This window comes from Rhinoderma darwinii, chromosome 7 (genome assembly GCF_050947455.1).
Source record: "Rhinoderma darwinii isolate aRhiDar2 chromosome 7, aRhiDar2.hap1, whole genome shotgun sequence".
Lineage (NCBI taxonomy): Eukaryota > Metazoa > Chordata > Amphibia > Anura > Rhinodermatidae > Rhinoderma > Rhinoderma darwinii.
The window spans coordinates 90606548-90620983 of record NC_134693.1 but is presented as its reverse complement, the minus strand read 5'-3'; the positions used below and the strand labels follow the sequence as shown (position 1 = coordinate 90620983).

The 14436-nt window shown below is 39.7% G+C and overlaps 1 protein-coding gene across 1 annotated transcript in view; it reads left to right on the top strand.

The window, feature by feature from the left end:
• The window catches only part of TAB1 (TGF-beta activated kinase 1 (MAP3K7) binding protein 1), a 130208-nt gene that overhangs the window by 42459 nt on the left and 73313 nt on the right, over positions 1-14436 (top strand). Inside the window, exon 5 of the mRNA XM_075833660.1 lies at positions 4998-5136. Coding sequence (XP_075689775.1) covers positions 4998-5136 — 139 coding nt within the window. The remainder of the gene's footprint in view (positions 1-4997; positions 5137-14436) is intronic.

The window sequence follows — 14436 nt, the reverse complement described above, 5'->3', positions numbered from 1 at the left end:
AGCTCCACTTCTTGTGCTGAGCGGGACGCTGGTAAGGAGGCTGCTTCTAGGACTACATCTTCGGTGGTTACTGCATATCCTGTAAGAAAAGATCCTTCTACACAATACCTTGAACCATCCACAAAGAGTCTTAGGTCTGGGTTTTGGAGTGGGGTATCTTTTACATGTGCGAACCCCACTGTTTCCTGGGCCATAAGGGCCATACAATCATGTTCATCAGTTTCAGGCAAAAATTGTGACCATACTTTACCTACGTCTTCTCCCCCTTGCTCCAAAGGCAGTAAGGTAGCTGGGTTCAATGTAGTACAGCGGTGTAAAGTAACCTGCTCAGGAAGAAGAAGAGCACAGGTTAATCTCAAATGTCTTGCAGTGGACAAATGCTTAGGTTGTACTTGAGTTAGAATAGCAGTAATATCATGTGGTGGAAATGCCAGGACCAAATCTGAGGCCTTGTTTAGCATTGAATTTACAGCAATAATAACTTTCACACATGATGGGGAACCTCGGGCCACAGGGTCTAGTCTAGCTGAATAATATGCTACCGGGCGCTGCTGTGGTCCATGACTTTGTGTGAAAACCGCAGTGTCATGTCCATTTTGTTCAGTCCAGTACAAAGTATATGATTGCGTAGAGGTACTCCATGGATTGGTGTCACAAGCCGCTACCAAACACAACTCCTCCTCATTCAGCTGATAATCCACAATACTTTGAGAATCTCACTTTTATCAGGTTCTGCAAATACTTGATTAATACAAAAACAAATAAAAATAAAACATTCCCAAAAACTTTACATCAAATTAACAATGTCCAGACAAGTTTTGTTTTGCCTTCTCCCTCATCTAAATCCATAAAAACTCGTGTGAGTGACGTCACATCGCCTCCTGTGTAACTTTGCTGGAGGGGGATGGTCTCTTACACATAAACCAAAATTGTACCTGATCAGTCCCTTCACCCTTCCCCCCTTTGTGGACTCTGCGAGAGTAATGTAGCAGAGTTCAAAACTACATCTCAACATAACACTAATTTAACCCCCTGTAATGTACAACAGCCTGAAACAAAAATGACTTTTTCCTGACAAACATTTGATCTTTACAATGACATAACTCATGTGTGAAATCAAAAACAAAACAATTGTAGTTAGTTATTCAATAAAACAGAAAATATTATCTCTGATAACATTAATTACTGCAAACCAATAAACAGTATAACGGTGGGGGGCACATACATTTTCAAAACCCCCGTGTCTCACAGTATCTGTAGTTTAATACGTCTGAATTAACATCAAAACACATGAAATCTGATCACATCATAACACATAAATATCGTAACTTTTATAACCAACAGCGCTTGCGCAAAAGAGAAGAAATTTATTTCGGTTTGTAGACATTACTGATATATATATATATCTCAGCAGTGCATATTGAGATCCCTTTGTCTCATCAGCCCTGCAGACTGCACCCAAACTCGCAGCTTCTCACAACTTCTTCTCTCACAATCTTAACACTTTCAATGCCGGCAAAACAACATACGTATCTGCAATCATTTATCACACCATTGTATAGAAATTATCTACGTTCAAAACATCAAACATATCATTTGTAACCGTACAATCTGACGGCCACCATCTCTATATTATGATGACGTGTTGTTTCATCAGTGAACTAGACTGGAACTTCTGTAGATAGAAAAAAAACACTACAAATGACAAAATTAACAAGGTGATTATTTCATACTGATTTGGATGGGCCGGGCGTGGCCACATCAGGGGCAGGGGGGGGGGCAGCCTCTCTCATTGGAAACAGTGTGCAGGGGGTTTCCCACCAACAATGAGGACACACTCAACATGAGGTACGGACGCCATTACCGGGCGTCGGCTGGTCCTGTTTTCTAATACATACAATATGACACAAAGTCATACAAAATATCTATATCAGCATTTAATGTTGTGTCCATTCATTTCAAGAACAAGATTACATTTCTTATCTCACTAGCAGCTGTTCTTCACCTCCCCCTTCTCTTGTCACACTAGTTGATTCTAAATTATACCATATGGGAATTTACTATAAGGTCATTTGCAACATTAAAACAACTACTACTTCTATCACTTCCTTTGCTTTAAACTTTACTTTATAAAATATGAATTTCCTCTGACACTTTTCATCTTTCAGCCATCCACGTTTTGTGTCACAACATTCATTCCATTTTTCTGCGTCTAACCGTCCATGGGATTCTAGACCACATGCTTTCATTAATTTTTTTTTTTTTTTTATTTATTTATTTTTTGTTCCCTGCGTTGCCTTTTTACCTTCTCTTTCTGCTACTACCTGTTTGGCGGTTTGTCCTTTGGGGTGCTCATCTCATACTCTTGTTACAGATTCTAGCTACTGACAGATGAATTCCATTCTCATCTGTTTTAGACAGTTTCTAGTTTCCGTACTTACTCCTGTTACAGATTTTAGCTGACAGACGAATTCCATTCTCATCTGTTTTAGACAGTTTCTAATTTCCGTACTTAATAGGGACACCAGTTCCCCATTGTCTAGTTATAAGTGGTCGCCTATAGGCAGAACCTAAGTTATGTAGGGGGTAGTTTTCCTGATAGGTGAATTTCTGGATTTACGATCCCCTAGTAAGCTTACACCCTTTTAACAGGTGCTTGCTCACCCATATGCCATACCTCAAACTCTCGTTTGCCGTGACTGTTTCCCATAGCCCTGCTATGATGGAGGGGACTCTTACACTTCTCTCTCAGTTTTTATCTTCACTAACAAACACTATGGCTATTGGCTGTTAGGGAAAGTCCCACACTACCTTTCTCACCTATTTTATACAGTTACTTATCCCCTCAAAACCCTTTTAAACCTTCTACTCTGGCCAGAGAATTAAATTCCTTTTATAACTAGCTTACTTCTTATTCACTTTAAACACCACTCAAGGAGATATCCTCCACACCATAACAGTAATATGACAAATATTCCTGATCCAAATAATAAGGAAAACGTAAAATCAAGCTGTTCATTTGACATGCCGGATTATCGGATTGCAGAAAATTCTGGAATTTTGAGCTGAAAATCAGTGCATGATAATCCCCGCAAGTACCTCAATGCTGTACACACATTTTCGGCATTTTTCCGGATTATCAGATTGCACAAAATTTTCGATTTCCGGGCTAAAATTTAGCCTATCATAATCCCCATAGTCACCTGAAGCATGTACACATGTTTCTGGTAATTTGCCGGATTATCGGAAGTTTTTTTCCAAAAACAATTTCCTTATTCTAAAATGCATTTGTGACACAAAACTGGGTTTCTACAACATTCATACAAATACTGTCATGGAGATCAGGCACTTTATCCTGAGGGTAGGATTACATATAGACTTGACCAGATTTTTACACTAAAAATACCCTCATGTGGCCCCTCTATTCCTCAGGAGTACTACCGGGAAGGTGACCTACCAGACAGGAAGGTGCAGAGCAGAGTTTGTAAGAATTAAGTCTTCTTACCTTGCTGCAGCTGTGGTCTGCCTGTTCCTTAGTCTGGAGAGTCGCCACTCTAGTCCCGGGAGATCCCCTAGGTGGGGTGCCGTCCTTCTGGTCAAGTCCCTGGTTCGGGCGCCAATTTCTGTGATCGCAATTTGAGTCACGTTACGCCTTGATCTCCATGCAGGTTCAAATCAGGTGGGGGGGGGCGAGCTCGGAGAAGCAACAGATACACTGAGACGTTTCTCAAAGTAAAAATCCTTCTGACTTTATTTAACCGTAGTGGTCGCTTTTATAGCATCAGAACAAAGAACATTCCATAACATATGAGTCATCTGCATATTCAATCCTTACATCCTTCTTTCCCATAAAACCCATTGGTGGAACACAAGGTATTCCCTTAGGTTTCCTTTTATGCTTAGGGGGGTTGGTCAAGTGATTGACCACCATCTGTTCGCAATTTCAAGGGACGGCAGAAGCAGCTGCAAACTATTTCCTCTCTTAACCTTTCTAAAATACCCATTCTATTGTAACACATGTTCTCCTTTATAACATTTCACTCCTTGGGGCCCCAGATACATTATACATATATTTATACCATAACAATAGTTTCCATTTGCAATATGATTAATTTCAATGAGATTTTTTGGGTTTCAGTTTGCTTGATTGCCTCCGTTCCGCTAGGTTTCTGTTTTTTTTCCCGGTTATATTAGCGCAGAACACTACGCTTTTTTTTCTGTGAAAAAAACAACTACTTAGCGGAACGGAGGCAAACTGAAACAAAAAAATATCATTGAATTTAATGGTATTGCAAACGGAAAGTATACTTGCTGTTTGTCTTTCCGTTCATCTGTTCCTCTAAAGGAACAGATAAATGGAAATAGAAACGGATGGCAAGCGCTGATGTGAACAAGCCCTAACAACTTTGTATTTTACTTATTAAGTGTTCGCATACTCCTGTATGTGAATACATTACATTGTGTTACTATGACACAGACTGCTGTTAGGCAACACAGAGTATGCCCAAACAGCAGGCTTATAAAACAGACAATCCCGGGGTCCTTTCCGGTTCCCTAGGGCTGACTGCTGAGGGCTACCCCAGTCTTCATTTGGGTCACCAGGTTTCCGGTGACGCGATCAAAAAAGAGAGTTCCCTTTGATCATGCCGTGATCAAAGGATTAAACTGTGGTATCAGAGTTTTTTTTACTATCCCAGATGTATTCAGCAAGCTTCTCTTAGTACATGAGCTGTTCGTAACAGCTCCTGCTTAGAGAATGAGCGCTGCTGACTTGAGCACTCTTAATCGTGTCGCCATTTCTACAGTGACGACAAAAGACATTGTTGTAGACTCCGTTTCTGCACCACCGTCCCCTGTCAAAAGAAGACTTTTTTTTAAAACTTTTTTTTTTAAATTTTTAATGTAATGGAAACTCCCTACTGATTATAAGTTAACATCCTTTTTTGATCGTAATATTTTCATTCACTCATCTGTATTTTCTTTTCTATTTGTTGTAGGGTGCAGTACTTCAGCAGCTCCCTAGCCAGTACCAGAAGATTGTAGAAAGACTAAACACCCTAGAGAAGGAGATTTATGGGGGCGCAATGGTTATTGTGGTTTTAATTGTGAACAACAAACTTTATGTCGCTAATGTTGGTATGTAACACAGAAATTTTATTAGAAGTATTCTGACTGAAGAGACAGACTGGCTGAAAGTTTGATTGCTCATGACGTTTAGGAACTCCGCCTGGAAACTAACATTTACATGAAACTATGTTTACAGTTTAAACTATGTTTACAGTCGCATGTTTTTTTTTAAGGTATACAAAATAGGTGTAAATGACATTATCTTAACCCCATCCCGACATCCGCCGTATATATGCCTAGCCTCTGATCCGGCCGATTAAGCCCTCAAATGCTGCACTCAAAATAGAGATTGCAGCATCTGAGGGTTTTTTTAGCCGCCGGCAGCCCAGCCACGTGATCAATGGGTTGCCGGTGGCTGCAATTGTCTCCTGGTCTGCCAGCTACGGAAACCACCTATGCCCTGCTCGGAGGCGGGGCCTAAAAGGCTTCCGGTACCGACGGCAAGATGACTCAGCTTCCAGCTCAGAAGCTGAGTCTGCGTCATCAGCGGTGGGTGTTCGCTGTATGTTACAGCAGACACCCTGCTGTAACTGCAGGGACCGGAGCTCGCTCCGATTCCTGCCATTAACCCCTTAAATGCAGCGATCTAAATAGATAGCTGCATCTTAGTGGTTTGTAGCAAATCGGCAGCCCTGCCATGCAATCGCGACTATGGCAACAGGAAGCCTAACAATGGCCTCCTGGTCTGCCATTACGGTAGCCGATTGAGCCCCGCCCAGAGGCGGAGCCTAATCGTCTTGCTGTCAGTGAACAACTGACAGTTCTAATACATTGCACTACATAGTGCAATGTATTAGAACAGCATTCAAACAGTTGGACCTCCAAGTCCCCTCGTGGGACTAAAAAAAAAAGTGTCAAAAAAGTACAAATAAACTTAAAAAATAAAATAAAAGTTTCAAGTAATAAAATAAAAAACAATCGGCCTTTTTCAATTATCAAGTCATTTATTATTGAAAAATAAATAAACCATACATATTTAGTATCGCCGTGTCCGAAAACTATAAAAATATTATGTTATCCTGCGCAATGCCGTAAAAAAGAACCCCTAAAAAACATTGCCAGAATTGCTGTTTTTTGGTCACTTTCCCTACCAAAAATGTAAATAAAAAGTGACCAAAAAGTCAGATGTATCTGAAAATGGTACCTATAAAAACCATAGCTCGTATCGCAAAAAACAAGCCCTCATACAGCTCTGTCGATGAAAAAATGTAAACGTTATTGCTTTTACAACATGGCGAGAGAAAAAAATACGTTCTTTTTACAAAAGTAATTTTATTGTACAAAAAGTTTTAATACCTAAAAAAGTGCTATAAATTTGGTATCGCCAGAATCGTACTGACCCACAATGTAAAGTTAATATGTAATTTATAACGCATCACCTTGCCTCCCAAAAAAAAGGATAAAAAATGTTAAAAATTACGCATGTACCCCAAAATGGTACAAAAAAAACCTTCAGCTCGTCCTGCAAAAAAGAAGCCCTCATACCACTACGTCTATGAAAATATAAAATAAGTTAAGGCTCCCATTCAGGAGAAAAAATATGCAGTTGGGCAGGCCCGAGGGGAACATTTCTTCTCTTTCAAGCGGCGATTTATCAAGGCCCTAAAATTAGTGAACCATGAAGGGGAGGACTCAAACATATCGGCTGAAAGCGAGGGTGCCCGCATTATACCAGGACAAAACACTTCCCAGCAAAATTCCCCAAGCTGCAAAGGTGTAGAGTGTGTACCATAAGGGGGATAAGAAAGGACACCATCTATCCGTTCGACACTAGTCTGTGCAGAAAGTATTGCTCCACAGTGCAACAAATATCGTTTTTTGGGGGTTTTTTTTTTACCCCATTATTTTACAGCCTGACTATGCCCCTGATGTACTCTGCCCATCTTGCATATGCCCCCACATTATAAACTAAAATACCAGTAAAACTCCAAACAAAACCACTACCAACCAATATCCACGCTCCAAAAGCCAAATAGTGCTCCCTCCGTTCCGAACCCTACAGCGTGCCCGAACAGCAGTTTACTGCCACATATATTGCGTTCCCAAACCAGGGATAACCCTTTTAACAATTTTGAGTGTGCGTCTCCTGTGGTGCAAGCTGGGCACTACATATTTGCCACCGAAATGGCATATCTAGGGAAAAATTGAAATTTTTACTCTCCACCATCCGCAGTGCTATCATTTTATGGAAAAGTCCTGTAGAGTGAAAATGGTCACTACACCCCTTAATAAATGCCTTGACGTGTGCAGTTTCCAAAATGGGGTCACTTCTCAGGGCATTCTTTTATTATTTCACATCAGAGCCCCGCAATTGTGAACAATACTTTGGAAGTTGCCAAATTAGGCCTCAATTTCGCATGGCACTCTTTCACTCTTGAGCCCCGTCGATCGTCCAGGCAAAAGTTTAGGGCCACATGGAGGGTGTTTCTAAAACCGGGAAACACAGCATGATAATTAGAGAACTGTCTTTTCATGGTGGCACAACCTGGGCACCACATATTGGCATATCTAAGGAAAAATTGTCATTTTCACTCTGCAACATTGAATGTACACAAATTTTAGTAAATCACGTGTGGGGTTAACATTCTCACTGTAACCCTAGTTGAGTACCTTGAGGAGTTTAGTTTCCAAAATTCACTTCTGGGAGGTTTCCACTGTTTTGGTCCCACAGGGGCTTTGCAGATACGACATAGCGCCCAAAAACCAATCCAGCAAAATCTGCACTCCAAAAGCCAAATGGCGCTCCTTCCCTTCTGAGCCCTACCGTGTGTCCAAACAGCAGTTTATGACCGCATATGGGGTATTTACATTCTCTTGAGAAGTTGCTTTAGAAATGTTGGGGTGCTTTTTTCTTTTTTATTCCTTGTAGAAATTGTTTTGTTTTTTTTATTCGCTAAAACGTCCTCTTATTGGAAACATTTTCATTTTTTTATTTTCACACCCAAATTTTAATAAAAATCTATGAAACACCTGTGGGGGTCACAATGCTCATTACACTCCTAGATGAAATCCTTGGGTGTAATTTCCAAAATGGGGTATTTTTTTTCTTGGCACCACAAGACTTCTTCAAACCTAACATTTTGCCTAAAATATAATCTCATAAAAAGAAGGCCCCAAAATCCACTAGGACTTCTGAGGCCTGTGCTTCAGTCTATTAGCACACTAGGCCAATGTGTGGGATATTTCTAAAAACTGCAGAATCTGGCCAATAAATATTGAGTTGCGTTCTTTCGTAAAACATTCTGCTACAGAAAAAAATTAATTAAAGAAAATTTCTACGGGGCCTGGACATGACGCCGAGCGGACGTGCCGCTTGAGAGCTCCGTGTCTGCCAGTGCTCCAGCACTTTCATAAACACTGCTTCTCTGCCTAATCTCCCTCTCTGATAGAGAGGAGGTATAAGAAACCAGTTGAGACTCCTCATCACTGGGCAAGTGTCGTTAGCCAGAGGAATTCGCAGATTCCTGACACGCTGTGGCTGGCGGTTCCCCCAAGATGGGGCCTCAGGACAATGTGTTCTCACCTGACGCCGCTATACTTCAGCGATCAATCTGACGGTCCCCGGCTGCTCCATCAGTCCCTCATCCCCACTGAGCGCTGGATCCCATGCTGCATAGACACACTCTGCTAATCCACGTACTGTGGGAGGGGATGAACTACAAGCTTTGAAACATCACTTGGCAGCCATGCCTATCAAGATGGATAATGGAGGCTTACATTCAGCGCTTGGAAAACTCATATAAGACGGAGATTCAGTCTCTGACTACTAGCTTATCTCATTTAACTGATCAGGTTCAGCGATTTGAAGATGATGTGGCTGTCCTCTCCACTTAACGATCTACCAAACAGGGCCTTTTGAATCAACATTCAATAGCAGAAGATCACGAAAATAGGAACCGCCGCAACAACATTAGGGTGAGAGGAATTCCTGAAGCTATTCCCCCCGTGCAACTCATCCCTACCCTGCAGAAAATGTTTAAATCTCTAATGGGCCTGCAGGTTGACAATACTTTATAAATTAATAGAGCTCACAGAACCCTCGGTCCCCGTAATTCAGACGCGGACAAACCCACAGTTGTGTTATGCCGTATCCATTACTTCACCGTCAGACTATTTTGCACAAGGCGCCGGATCATCGAGACATTATACTAGATGGTGCAAGGATCCAATTGCTTTCAGATCGATCCAGAATGACTTTGGATAAACGCAAAGCCTTGCGTCCCTTTGTTAAAGATATTGCGAGAACGGGAGATCCATATTTATGGGGCTATCCATTTCAGCTCCAGGTTCGTAAAGATGGTGCCATATTATTCGTTAGAGACCGGGACGATATACCTACCTTTTGTGCTGAACTCTACCTGCCGAGGGTCGCGATTTCGGGTTGGCCTTATGTTCCAGCACCTCCTAAATGTGCATGGTTGCGCCATCATGATCGCTCACCAGTAGCTCATGGAGGCCGACAACGAGGCAGTCTTGCTTATCTGAACTGCTGTGTTCTTTCATGATATTTTCATCTTTTCTCATAGAAGTTAGATTACATCCTTAGGCCCCATGCACACGAACGTAAAAACGCCCGTAATCACAGGCCGTAATCACGGGCCGTAATTACGGGCCCATAGACTTCTATAGGCCACGGGTACCTCCCCATATGCTTACGGGAAGGTGCCCGGGCCGTTGAAAAATATAGTGATTAAAAAGTCGTAGGTTTAGCAAAACGATAAAATGGTAGCAATGAAAACAGCTTGCCCCTCAAAAAAATAAGGCCCTCGCACAGCTTCGACAGGAAAAAAAAAAGTTATGCCTCTCACTCTCAGAATATTGTGACACACTTTTTTTTTTTTTTTACATTTTTAGAACAAATCGTTTTTTCTTCGTAAAAATAAAAAAATATATTATGTATAAATTTGTTATCGCCGTAATCGTATTGACCCACTCGGTAAATACGGTAAAAACAAAACCCCAGAAACAATGGTATCGCTGTTGGTTTTTGTTTTTTTATTTTTTTTTATGCATTGCACCCCACAAATTTTATTACTGTTTTTTAGTGCATTGTATGGTACAATAAATGGTGCAGTTTAACCCCTTCAGAACACAGCCTGTTTCGGCCTTGTGGACGTCAAATCTGATGTGTTCCTTTGTGGTAACAACTTTGGAATGCTTTAACCTATCCAAGCGATTCTGAGATTGTTTTTTCTTGACATATTGTATTTAATGTTAGTGAAAAAAATGTGGTCGATAAATTCTATATTTATTTGTAAAAAAAACACCAACATTTTGAGAAAATGTACATTTTTCAAAATTATAACTGCTTGTAAAACAGATAGTAATACGACACAGAATATTTACTAGTTATTATGTCTACTGTGTTTGCATAGTTTTTTGAATGTCCGTTTTTTACAAACTACATTACAAGGCTTAGAACTTTAGCAGCAATTTCTCACATTTTCAAAAATATTTGAAAAGGTACCAGGACTATTCTTTCAGGGACCAGTTCAGTTCTGAAGCAACTGAAGATTTATTGTCCAGATTCTGGAGTTTTTAGACATATCCCACATGTGGCCCTAGTGTGCAAATGGACAGGCCTCAGAAGCAAAGGAGCACCTAGTGGATTTTGGGGCATCCTTTTTATTAGAATATATTTTGGGCACCATGTCAGGTTTGAAGACGTCTTGTGGTGCTAAAACAGTGGAAACCCACCAAAAGTTACACAATTTTGGAAACTATACCCCTCAAGGAATTTATGTAGTGGTATAGTTAGCATTTTGACCGCACAGGCTTTTTTTCAGAATTTTATGGAATTAGGACGTGAAAATGAATATTTTTTTCCCATAAAATTTAGAATTTTGGGGATAAAGGAGAAAAAGCACCTCAACATTTGTAAAGCAATTTCTCCCGAGTACGGCAATACCACATGTAGTCATAAATGTGTTTTTTTTCATTATAAATTAATTAACCTTTTCAGGACTGGACCCTATTTGCTTTTTCATTTTCGTTTTTGACTCTCCGCCTTCCAAGAGCCATAATTTTTTTTTATTTTTCTGTCAATAGAGTGGTGTGAGGGCTTATTTTTTGTGGGGGAAGTTGTCGTTTCTATTGACACCATTTAAAGTACCATTTAATGTACTGGGAAACAGAAAATTAAAAATTATTTTGGGGGCTGAAATTGGAAAAAACTGTGATTCCTCCATTGCTGTTTGGGTTTTGTTTTTACGGCGACAACTTAACTTTATTCTGCGACTCAATACGATTACGGTGATATCAAATTTATATATATATATATATATATATATATATATATATATATATATATATATTTTTTTAGATTCTACTACTTTTACAAAGAAAAAACTATTTGTTTAAAAACCATTTTTTTTTTTCACCACATTCCAAGAGCCAAAACAATTTTTTGGTTCATCCAACTTTTTTTTTTATCACTTTTTATAAAAAATTTTTTTTAGAGCGAAGGTGACCAGAAAACAGCTATTTTGGTGTTTTTAAATTCTTATTTTTTACAGTGTTCACTGTGCAAGTTAAATAATGGTATATTTAAATAGTTCGGACTTTTACGGACGTAGCGATACCAATTTTGTTTATTTACGTTTATTTTTTACATTACTTTAGGGGAAAAAATTGGGAAAAAGGTGTTTTTTTTGTAATACTTTTTCACTACTGATAACTTTAAAATATATTTTTATACATTTTATTAGTCCCCCTAGGGACCTTGAACCAGCAATCATTAGATGGCTGGTACAATACACTGCAATACTAATGTATTGCAGTATATTTTCATTTTTACAGGCTTCTGTAACAGCACGAAAGCACTTCCTGTCCGTTAGTCCCAGGTGTCGGCTGTAATACAGAAGCTTACACCCGCAGTGTATGGAGCGGGCTCAGTGCATTACACCCGCTCCATACATCACCCTCCGCACCCCAACGTGCTATTACGTCATGGTGCGCAAATCGGGTTAATGCACAGAGGATGGTGCAATTTTCCACTAATATACAAATTTTGTTCACAATATGTTGTGCCCAGTTTGTGCCACTGAAGACAAACGCCTCATAAAATGTTAAGCGGGTTCTCCCGGGTCTGATGATGCCATATACGGTATCTGCAAAACCTACAGAAAAACATATCCAAATAAAACATATAAGGGCCCTTCATATACAGACCGCAAAACCTACAATAGTATCCCAAAAAGAAGGCTAAAATGCCCGGATAATTATATAAATCAGATTTTAGTACAATAAATAACAAGCACAATTAAAAAATGAGGGAACAAGGCAGACGTGTGAAACCACATGTCAAAAGACACAGAAAAAGAGGTGCCTAAACAACATCCAGTACTAAAATAACAATTAAAAAGTGCCTGTTCACAAGAATAACCAGGAGGACAGATAATACCAATCATAACATATCCATATCCAAGTTTAATACAAGTAATAAATCACAAAAAAAGGGAAACAGGGCAATAATACGTAACCATCAGTGACTAAGGATATCAGGCTGGGTGCAGAGGGCCCTGAACACCAAAATAAGTGCAGCCAGATTGAGATACTAAGTCAGGGATGTTAAATATATGCTCTAAAAATAAGAAAGCCACAAAATAACATATAGGGGCTATACAGTCCAAAGACTGTGCATAGAGAGCACATGTATGGCTCGAACAACACAGTAAAAAGTAAACACTAGTAAATACCCTTGGCCATGATGGGAGGTAAGATAGGACTGTAAAGGAGAAAGGACACGTCAGGAAGCGCCTCAAACTGCTGTTTAGGCACGCTGTAAGGTTCAGAATGGAGGGAGCGCCATTTGGCCTGCAGAGCGCAGATTTAGCTTGGTGGTAGTTCTGTTTGGGGTTTTACTGGTATTTCAGTTTGTAATGTGGGGGCATATGTAAACAGTGCGGAGTACATCAGGGCATAATAAGAGGGTATAATAATGCGGTAAATAAATAATCCATATATACGTGCCCAGTGTTGCGCTGATAACTGGTGCCCAATCATATCCGCTTTTGGAACATCCTGCACATTTTGTCTCGCTATATTCTGAGAGCCAGAACATTTTTATTTTTCCTCTAATGGAGCTGTGTGAGGCCTTGTTTGTTGCGGGACAATCTGTAGTTTTCATTGGTACCATTTTGGGGTACATGCGATTTATTTATTTATTTTTTTGATCACTTTTTATTCCATTTTATGGCAAGCAAGTTGACAAAAAACAAGCAATTCTGACAATGTTTTCACTGCACACTATAAATGACATTTTACTTTATTCTGTGGGTAAATACAATCATGGCTATACCATATGTATATAGTTTTTTTTAATGTTTTGCAGCGTCTGCACAATAAAATCACTTTTTTATTTATTTTTTGTGTCCCCATATTCTGAGAGCCATAACTTTTTTATTTTTCGGTAAAAAAAAAAGCTGTGTAAGGGCTTGTGTTTTGCAGGACGGGTTGTAGTTTATATTGATACTATTTTGGGGTACATGCGACTCTTCGATCACTTTTTATTCTATATTTTGAGAAGGGTGGTGACCAAAAAATAGCGATCCTGTTTTATTGTTTTTAATATTTTTTTTTTGCGGTATTCATCCTGCGGGAAATATAACAACATAGTTTGGGTTGTTAAGAACGCGGTGATGGCAAATATGTGTACTTTTTCATTTTTGTGACGCTGACAGGAACTTGATAGGCTTTCATACATGGCAGACTCGGAGGCAGTTGCCTAGGCTCCTGTTGCCTCGCCAACCACCGGCACCCCTGCAATAGCATAGTGGGGGTGCCGATGTGCTACAAACCCCTTAAATGCGGCAAACGCAATCGATTGCCGCATTTTAGAGGTCAATTGCCGAAATTAGCGGCGATGGGTTGCTGCCCGTCAACATTGTTGAAGTGTCAGCTGTCCATATTTATTTTTATTTTTTTTTAAACTCGTTTTATTAAAGATTAACAGTACCTTGCAGAAATGCATAGTGACTATTCAATATAAAAATATTACATTATAATCAAAATGAGTACACATTTCAAGTTTTACAGCAAACATTAGGTATAGTAATCAGTACAACATCAGGCAGCATATGATACACAAGGTTATATACTGATAGCAGCAGAATATAGAAATAACCATATCTCTCAACGTTAGCACTCTATGCGAAAAGGGCATCTCTAAGATCAACATATGTATGTGGAGTAAATTGTGTAAGTGGCGATTCACATCATTGACCCCATACTTTGGTAAATTTCTCCACACATCCTCTATGCCTATAAACCAATCTAGCATACGAGAGCATGGAATTGACTAAGGATCTC